This window comes from Hyperolius riggenbachi, chromosome 4 (assembly GCF_040937935.1).
Source record: "Hyperolius riggenbachi isolate aHypRig1 chromosome 4, aHypRig1.pri, whole genome shotgun sequence".
NCBI classification, from domain to species: domain Eukaryota; kingdom Metazoa; phylum Chordata; class Amphibia; order Anura; family Hyperoliidae; genus Hyperolius; species Hyperolius riggenbachi.
In genome coordinates, this window is record NC_090649.1 from 437,534,390 (window position 1) to 437,545,070 (window position 10,681).

General features: G+C 43.9%; 1 protein-coding gene across 1 annotated transcript; it reads left to right on the forward strand.

Moving 5' to 3' along the window:
* The first annotated feature begins 7,568 nt into the window (after positions 1-7,568).
* On the forward strand, positions 7,569-10,461 carry CD93 (CD93 molecule). Its single transcript, XM_068279631.1, has one exon. The coding sequence runs from the start codon at positions 7,852-7,854 to the stop codon at positions 9,661-9,663; it is 1,812 nt and encodes a 603-aa protein (XP_068135732.1). The 5' UTR covers positions 7,569-7,851; the 3' UTR covers positions 9,664-10,461.
* The last annotated feature ends 220 nt before the right edge of the window (positions 10,462-10,681 follow it).

Genomic DNA, 10,681 nt, shown 5'->3' on the forward strand with positions numbered 1-10,681 from the left:
CAGAATGTAGTGATCTGCAGGTAGTAATAGCTAGATTTTAGCATCATGCAGGTAAAGATATGCAGATTCTAGTAATAGGCACTAGGCAGCAGAAAGAGGTGGCAAGCAGCAACATCAGCAGTTAGGGGCGATGTCCGTGGGAAGAGGCAACGGGTGGCTATGGCAGTGGGAAGGATCCATCATGCTGGATACTTAAAGGACCACTATCGCGAAAAAATGTAAAACTTTATATACATGTAAATAAAAAAGTATGTTTCTTCCAGAGTAAAATGAGCCATAAATTACTTTTTTCCTATGTTGCTGTCACTTACAGTAGGTAACAGAAATCTGACATTACTGACAGGTTTTGGGCAAGTCCATCTCTACATGGGGGATTCTCAGCATGGCCTTTATTCTTCATAAAGTTGTTACAACAATAGCTCAAATGTTTTTGGGAGAGGGATGGTCAGGACAATAAATGATATAAAGACAAACCACAATAAATAGTAATATCAAATCTCATGCCTCCTGCCAACGAAGTGAAAATACTGAATAAAATTTGAAGAGAGTTGGCTCTTGGGTGCATGAAAAATTACAAAAACTTTATTAATGAAATCACACCACACTATCATATAGAACACTATCATATAGAAAACTCTAGAAAAAATCTAAAAATAGATAAAAAATCCCTCCGGTGAAACACTTCCTAGTGAGAATTAATGAGGCTGCAGTCCTCAATAGAAACCCCCACAGAAAAAGGAGTCCAACTTTAAGATAGACAGGCCAAATACAGTGCAGCAATGATCAGAACGGTGTATGTAACAAGTTCCAGATCCATAGATATGAATGATATCATCCAATTATTGTATAGCTTTATACTTGGAAATTTCAGTTGAATCACAGACATGTATCAAAGACAGTTCATGCATATATCAGCAAGCCATGACAGGTGCAGTGTAGACATAACAAATTAAAGTCCAGGATATTCCCCAATCGCAGGGAAGCAAAAAGCAGATGATGTAATATGCAATAAGCCAGGCAGATGTTAATGCAGAGCATGATAAATGGATGAATGCTTAGTGGATCAATGTCCATTCAAACATGGGTCAGCAGTCCATAGTTACCATCTTAGTATCCGAATGATGATACTGCACTGAGGTCCGGTGGCTCCTGTAGGTGTACTCCAGAGGGATTAAAGATGAATTAGAGGCTGTCAGGAAGGCCTGACATGTTTCGCCGCCTCTCGCGGCTTTTTCAAAGGCAGACAGCCGTACATATCAGAATGCACGCCATAATGGCGTCTATATCTGCCGCCGCGTGTGTCAAAGACCCGCCCAACCCCGCCCACGCATCCGCCCACGTCCACCAATGAGCCAAGGGACGCGCCGAGCGACGACACGTCGCAAGACACGCCCCCCAGCACAGAGCGAGGACGCGCAGGATCCACCCGCTGACACGCAAATGCGTATCAAACGCCGACCAGGAAGCGCACAGCGCGACCCGGGAGGCATACAGAGGGTGGGGCCCAGAGCGGGGCGAGGGCGGGGAGAGGCGGGACAGAGACCTCAAACGCAGCCAAACATACACAAACCAAAATCACTATATTGACAGGTTGACCAATGGTCACACAAAACCATATATCATATGTTAGAACTACTCAACTAAATGGATCCGACCTGTAAAAATAAGCACATATCTAGCTGTATAACACAGGAGCCTCAAACAGCCCCTGTATAAACTACAGCAGTGCCAACAACAAAAAATCATAATATGTAAAGTCAGGGCGGGAGGAGCAACGGTCCACAGGAACAATATTAGTGATATAGCACACTAGGGCCAATCACTGGGGGGCCCAAAGTGTGCCTTTAAGCCCTTCATGCTGCAGTGGGGGAAGAACTAAAGAGTGCCGACAAACAGGAGCGGACAGAGACTGCCCAAATAAAGACAGGGGGAAGCAGCACCTCAGAGCTGAAAATAAACCAGCCTAGTCTAATAAAAACACCCGATAATTAATACTATCATTCAAACCCTTAGGTTCAGTTGCCTTTAGATTGAAAATCCATCTGGATTCAAGTTGTAACAGTTTTTTGTCTACATCACCCCCCCTTGGGTGGGCGTGTACACGATCCAGACCCACAAAGGTGATAAAGCTAGGATTGCCCCTATGCTCAAGATGTACATGTCTGGCAATAGGAGACTTAAAGTTGCAGGTGGTGACGTCACCAACATGGTCCTTTATTCTTTCTTTAAAAGCTCTTGCTGTCTTGCCAATGTAGAAGCTTCCACATCTGCAATACAGGAGATAAATCACACCTACTGTGTTGCAGTTCACAAAATGTTGCAACCACCAATTACGACCATTTGGTAGCACCACCGACCTGCCAACTGAGAGGAAGCGACAATATACACATCCCCCACATGTGTAAGTCCCGGTTACCGTACAATGTTTGCCCGACCCACCCCTGCCCCAAAAATGGCTAGAGGTGAGCATATTCCTTAGTGTTTGGCTACGTCTATAGGTGACTTGTGGGGTGGAGGACACAAACCCCCCAAGATTCCTATCGGATGTCAGGATGTGCCAGTGCCGGCGGAGAATTCCCTCCACCTCCTTCCTCTGCTCGTTGTATCGCGTAATCAAGCGTGTTATACTGTTGGTATCAGTTTCTTTAGTCTTTTTGATCAACAAATCGGAGCGATTGGCTTCCTTAGCACGCTTATATGCCTTTTTGAGCCACCTATCCTTATAGCCGCGCTCCCTAAATCGAGAGCGTAATAATTTGGCTTCTTTTTCAAAATTTTGATCATCAGTACAGTTCCGACGCAGCCTCAAATATTGCCCCGTTGGTATTCCTCGTATCGTGTGTATTGGATGGGCACTATTAGCATGCAAATATGAATTCGATGCCGTTGGTTTGCGGAACAGTTGTGTGGAAAGGAATCCCTCCGCACTGGCCTCAATCCTCACATCCAAGAAAGAAATGGAGTGTGGGTCGCATTCCATAGTAAACTTTAAATTCCAATCATTCTGATTTAGAGTCAATATAAACTCATCCAATAGAGTCTTACCACCTGTCCAGAACATGACCACGTCGTCGATGTACCTGTGCCACGAAACAATGTGGCACAGGTACTCGACGAGGGCGTCATCCCCGAACAGGTGTCGCTCCCAATCCCCCAAGTACAGGTTGGCAAGCGACGGGGCACAGGTCGTCCCCATCGCCGCTCCCTGCACCTGGAGGTAATGGGTGTCGTCAAACATAAAGACATTATTCTGTAAAATGAAGGATAATAGGTCCAGAAGAAACTGATTATGTGGGAACTCATTGATCTCCATCTCTGACAAAAATTTGCCCACTGATTCAACTCCCCTTCGTTGCGGGATGCTGGAATAGAGGGCCTCCACATCCAGGGTCACCAGAAGTGCTCCCACCGGCAACTGCAACCCCTCTAAGATACCCAAGAGGTGCATTGTGTCTCGCACATAGGAAGGCAGCCGGTGAACATGGGGTTGTAAATGTTTGTCTACATATACGCTAACCTTCTCAGTTAGAGAACCATTGCCCGATACAATGGGTCGACCCGGAGGCTTTGACAGGTTTTTGTGTATCTTGGGTAAGGCGTAGAAGGTTGGCACCACCGGGTGCTCCACCTTTAAAGTGGACCCCACTTCAGCTGTAATGATCCCTTTCCCTATGGCATCATCAATGATGTCAAACAGTGCCCGCTGGTTACTGATGACCCTGGATGCGGAGACCCTCCGGTACCATTCCCTGTTGCTTAAAATTCTCTGACACATATAAACATACTGTTCCGTATTCATAACCACCACGTTCCCTCCTTTGTCCGAGGGCTTGATTACAATATCTTTCTTCACACGTAACTCGGAAACAGCCGAGATTTCACTTTCTGAAAGATTGGTAGCCTGACTTTTTTCAATCCATAATTTCTGGATATCTTTTTCTACTAGAGAAATAAGTGTGTGTACACTAGGACACAGAGTGGATGGGGGGAACGTGGTGGACCTGGGACGGAACTGCCTGTTAATTCGTTCACTCGCCATATTACTAGGTGCAGAAAAACCAAAAAGGTCCTCATCCTCTGTTGCAACATTTTCCTCACTTAATTTGACCAGGTCCATCAGGGCACGATAATCACGATTGGACCAATCCTTCCAATCGTTGATTGCTCCTCCTAATGGGGACTCACTTTTCTTTTTGTGAAGTGTTTTCAAAGTAAGTTTCCTCCCAAAAAGGTGTAAATCTTTGACAAATTCGAAACGATCTAGATTACTAGTGGGACAGAAGCCAAGGCCCTTCGCCAGAAGGTCATTAACACCCTGTGATAGATCATGACCTGATATGTTCACAACTTGTAAATTAGCATGGTTGTTATGCTGGGTCGTGTGTTGAGGGGTCGTGGACTTTAGATGGTCGGTTCCTCGTCCTCCCCTAAAAAAACCGCAGAGGAGGACTGAGAGTCCGAACCACCACATGCTCCTAAAACAGATTCACTAATTTTTTATTAGACTAGGCTGGTTTATTTTCAGCTCTGAGGTGCTGCTTCCCCCTGTCTTTATTTGGGCAGTCTCTGTCCGCTCCTGTTTGTCGGCACTCTTTAGTTCTTCCCCCACTGCAGCATGAAGGGCTTAAAGGCACACTTTGGGCCCCCCAGTGATTGGCCCTAGTGTGCTATATCACTAATATTGTTCCTGTGGACCGTTGCTCCTCCCGCCCTGACTTTACATATTATGATTTTTTGTTGTTGGCACTGCTGTAGTTTATACAGGGGCTGTTTGAGGCTCCTGTGTTATACAGCTAGATATGTGCTTATTTTTACAGGTCGGATCCATTTAGTTGAGTAGTTCTAACATATGATATATGGTTTTGTGTGACCATTGGTCAACCTGTCAATATAGTGATTTTGGTTTGTGTATGTTTGGCTGCGTTTGAGGTCTCTGTCCCGCCTCTCCCCGCCCTCGCCCCGCTCTGGGCCCCACCCTCTGTATGCCTCCCGCTGTGCGCTTCCTGGTCGGCGTTTGATACGCATTTGCGTGTCAGCGGGTGGATCCTGCGCGTCCTCGCTCTGTGCTGGGGGGCGTGCCTTGCGACGTGTCGTCGCTCGGCGCGTCCCTTGGCTCATTGGTGGACGTGGGCGGATGCGTGGGCGGGGTTGGGCGGGTCTTTGACACACGCGGCGGCAGATATAGACGCCATTATGGCGTGCATTCTGATATGTACAGCTGTCTGCCTTTGAAAAAGCCGCGAGAGGCGGCGAAACATGTCAGGCCTTCCTGACAGCCTCTAATTCATCTTTAATCCCTCTGGAGTACACCTACAGGAGCCACCGGACCTCAGTGCAGTATCATCATTCGGATACTAAGATGGTAACTATGGACTGCTGACCCATGTTTGAATGGACATTGATCCACTAAGCATTCATCCATTTATCATGCTCTGCATTAACATCTGCCTGGCTTATTGCATATTACATCATCTGCTTTTTGCTTCCCTGCGATTGGGGGATATCCTGGACTCTAATATGTTATGTCTACACTGCACCTGTCATGGCTTGCTGATATATGCATGAACTGTCTTTGATACATGTCTGTGATTCAACTGTGATGTTATTCCTTTGCCATGCTTCACATCCAGGACTTGCATGGCTGACTGCACAGCAAATTCATACCTGTTGATGCGCTCCCTGCGATTGGGGGAACTTTGGAACATAGAAATGCTTGTGTTTACACTCTATTAACCAGGATTTCAGGATCATCAATGCTTGGCCTACTAATATCACAGAGCTGAAATTTCCAAGTATAAAGCTATACAATAATTGGATGATATCATTCATATCTATGGATCTGGAACTTGTTACATACACCGTTCTGATCATTGCTGCACTGTATTTGGCCTGTCTATCTTAAAGTTGGACTCCTTTTTCTGTGGGGGTTTCTATTGAGGACTGCAGCCTCATTAATTCTCACTAGGAAGTGTTTCACCGGAGGGATTTTTTATCTATTTTTAGATTTTTTCTAGATTTTTCTATATGATAGTGTTCTATATGATAGTGTGGTGTGATTTCATTAATAAAGTTTTTGTAATTTTTCATGCACCCAAGAGCCAACTCTCTTCAAATTTTATTCAGTATTCTTCATAAAGACCGTACTTGAAAAGAATTTATACAAAGATGCAGGCCAGCCTCCCTGCTCGATTCACCCTTATTTGGCAGTTGGACAGTGAAACTACCATTCACTACGTGCTTTTGAAAATAAATAAAACCCTGAGAGCCCCCTGTGTGGAGATGGATTGCTCCAAAACCTGTCAGTTTTCTACTACTTACTGTAACTGTCAGCAAGGTAGGAAAAAAGTAATTTATGGCTCATTTTACTCTGGAAGAAATGTACTTCTTATTTGAATGTGTTTACATGTGTTTACATGATTTTCGCTTCAGTGTCTCTTTAAGTGACATCAGGCAGCTGCTACACACATACTAGATGAGCAAACGATCTTAGGATGACTTTAATCTAGTGTGTGTATGTAGTATAAGAGTGAAACTGTTACAATACCCCCCATGCCCAAAAACACAGATCCTAATGGGAATGTGGCTTGACTTTATAACAGTCAATCTTATGCAGTTGGTGACAATCAAGCATTATACAACACCCCTGCAAAAATGATAGCATGGGCCCCCCTTAGTCTCTGAACCCTATGAGGGTCATGTGATCAGAATCAGCGACTGGCAGCAGGGAGTGTACTGCTGTCAGGCAGTGTCTGGAAGCAGGAAAAAATTACAGACGCGCCCACTACCTGCTCTACTGCATGGTGGGGGGAGGTGGCAGTGACATTTTTCTCAGTGAAAGGGGAGTTTTTTTGCTAATTGCCTGCACTTGTGGTTGGGGAGAGGGAGGAGGAGGTGCCCCCAAAGCCTCTGCCCCCCCCCCAGCGATGGCAGGGGTTGCAGGGGTGATTGCTACGCCTACGCCCTTGACAACACTGACTCCACTGGTGGTTAGAGCAATTGGTGTGTGAGCAGTGGAACTAGCATTACATTTGTATGCTTATATGGAGGTCTCACTGTACACGTCTAAGACCATCTTATATCCATCCAATGACCACGGGACAATTTAAGTCAATATTTTTCTACATAGCTACCAAGCCTCACATCACCATGCATGGCAACCAATAGATGGGGGTTGAAATTCTCATGACCTACCAGAGGTCTCTTTTCTATTTAGAGATTATGAAGGATAGATAAAATACATTGCATAGTTTTCCTTATTTTCAGTTACATGAAGTGTCCTAACTAAATGGCGAGCCAAGTCGGCTTGGTAGGACTTTTGAAATTTCCCATGTTTTTTCATGCTGCTTAGTGGACAAAAATAGAAGCATTTTCCTATTTTTATAGCTAGCATTTGCCAAGTTCTCAAAAAATGCCAATGCATACAAGTGCATATCAGAACACCACCAGAAAGCTCCACTTCAGTCTCAAATAAGTAACTTCTGTCCGTTCATTTTTCCAAGACTCTTTCTTTTGCAAAAGCTGAACCTCAGCTCAGGCAACACAGGAACTGCCCCGTCTTTCAACTTCAAAATATCTAAGGAGAGTAAGGACAGCGCTGGAAGATAAGAGATCTTAGCAAGGAAAACAATGCAGGCCAGCACTATTCAGGAAGTCGTGCTCTTCGACGAAGAATAGGATCTACGACAACACCGGATGCAGGCAAGTCTCCTATAGTGAAAGAGGATATACATTACCAATGACTTAGCCTCTAGACACCCACTTCTTAAGTCACTTTGGTTTAGCACGATATTCTTCAGTTCTGTCTTGAGCAAGAAAGTCTGCCAGAAAAAGAACAAGACGGGGCATAGAAAAATGCTCATCTGCATGTTCGGACTTCTGTTTGTGGCCTCTTATCTGCCGTTATCTAGTGGACAACCTGATGTGGAGAAAAATGAGGCTTTCTGTTCAAGTAACACTTGTTACACAGCCCACCTAACCAAGGTGAAATTTGCTGATGCAGCTAAGGGTTGTGTTGACAAGGGAGGGGACTTGGTGACAATGAAGACAGAAGAAGAAGCAAGACTTGTGTACAATTTGCTGTGGAAACTTACCAACAACACAATAATTATTCCTCAATTAAAACTCTGGATTGGACTACACTTAAAGAAGGGGTCTTGTGTAAAAAATCACAAAACTCTAAAAGGCTTCTCATGGTCCACAACAGCTGATGAGAAAGAAGAAAGTAAGTTTTCTAACTGGAAAAGTGATCCAAAGCAAACATGCCTATTGGAAAAATGTGTGCGTATGATGTTAGACGTGAACTCTCCTGATAACTTCAAATGGGATGATGATTCATGTTCAAGCCTGTTGGGTGGCTATATATGTAAGTTTAAATTTCAAGGAATGTGTCCACCTGTTGTGCTGGCAGGCCCTGGAACTGTTGAATATGAAACCCCAATTGGTTTTAAAAGTCCTTCCTTAGCTCTGTTTCCACACGGTTCCCTTGTTTACGTGTCTTGTCACCAACAGCAAAGTCAGACACACATGCTATTTTGCAAGGACGTGAAAGAGAGTGGAACTACTCTGTACCAATGGAGTACTAATAATCCAGATAGATCACACGGTCCTTTGTGTGTCTCAGAGAAACTGGGCTGCAGCCACAATAATGGAGGGTGTGAACATGAATGCGTTGAAACTCAACAGAAAGGAGCCATCTCCTGTAAATGCAGAAAGGGTTATGTGCTGGCATCTGACTTAGTGTCCTGCATTTTACCTGATCACTGCCAGAACAGTAACTGCGCTCAGACCTGTATAAACCACCAACATGGCTTTAAATGTACATGCCCAACTGGCTTTGTGCTAGATGAAGATGAAGTAAATTGCCGAGACATTGATGAATGCTTAGCGAGTCCCTGCAACCAGACGTGTAAAAATACCGAAGGGAGCTTTCAGTGCCATTGTCATGTAGGCTACACCAAACAAGGCACACAATGCGTGGACATTGATGAATGCATTAATTCACCTTGCTCCCAGAATTGCCTCAACATCCGTGGGTCTTACCTTTGCTCCTGCAAAATTGGTTATGCCCTCAGCAGTGATAAGACAAACTGCGTAGATGTGGATGAGTGTACTAATTCTCCTTGTGCCCATGGCTGTCACAATACTCCTGGAAGTTACATATGTACCTGCCCAGAGGGATTCCTGCTGTCATCAGACCAGATCTCCTGTATCCCAGAACCGCGAGATCCAAAGATGGGTCCTGATAGCCCTGGGATTAAAGATGCCGAACCAAGGCAAAGCGAAACTACCATGAGCAGCCAAAGGGACATGACGAACCAACCCACCCCAAGCTCAGTGGCCACAGACACTTTTACAGTGAAGGTAATTAAAGAACAGATGAGCTTGTCTACGCTGGTATCCCACACAGAGAGCAGCTCACCTAGCAATGAGTCTATGGATCTGGTGATAAGCGACGGCCAGGACGGATACAGTATAGTGTTGCTGATCAGTATATTATGTGCCTGTGCTGTGGTTCTGATACTACTCGTCATTGCTGGTGGAGTCCTGTGCTATCGGAAGAAGAATGCAAAAAATAAAGATGCCGAAAAACGGCCCAGTGCAGCAGATAACTACTGTTGGGTTCCAGAATCTGAGAAGAAAGCTATAAACAATGACTTCAGGTGACCTGGATTCATATATGGAAGTGAATAGTCCTACTGCTTATTCACCTTTAGTAATTTAGTGATTTATTTTTTTTAGCACTAATATTGTTGTTTTTGTTGCAATTATACTGTATATTACATTTATGTACATAGACAAAGGTTAAGGCTTGGTTCATACTGACACTAAAAAGGTTCCTTTTAGTGGAACAAAACGTAATGGATCCCAACGGATGCAAACGCAGAGCAATAGGATCTGTTTGCTTCAGTTCGTTCGTAACGGATCTGTTCGGTCTCTTGAACCGTGGGCAAGTATGGTAAGTCTGCAATATTTATTGATGGAACGGATCCGCTGGATGTGTCGCGGGTATGCCAAGCAGGTGGTGGCAGGGAACAGAGCACACGGATAAAAAACTGATGCACTATGGTAAAAACTGATCTGTTTGAACTTTGAAAACGGATCAGTTTTTACCGGATCAGTTTTTGATCTGTGCAATGTGAACCGAGCCTAATTGGCACAGATTCCTGATTTTATTCATACTCTTAAAGGAAACACAAAATGAGAGGTTTATGGACAGTAATGATCATAATCAGCTAATTACGATTATGCAAAATTACGTGTAAATTTTCTCAATTGTGCCTATACGTAATCACAAATTGTTAAGTCAATTGAATTTGCATACTCATTCATAATTACGAATTAATTTATGCATAATTTTGTGCCGACTTCGGCGGTGAATAGCAAAACCACCATGCATGGTATTGCTACCAAAATTGCTACATATGTTGAGGAGAATAACATTTTTTTCAAGAAGACCTTGTAGTTTTTGAGAAAATCAATTTTAAAAATGCAAAGAAAAATGGTTTTTAAACTCAGAAAAATGACAGTTTTTAAAACCATTTTTCTTTGTATTTTTAAAATCGATTCTCTCAAAAACCTCAAAATCTTTTTGAACAATTCTTTTTTTTACCTTGTTCCTACTATTCTCCTTAAAGGGAACCTAAACTCAAAGGGATATGGATGTTTCCTTCTAAACAATACC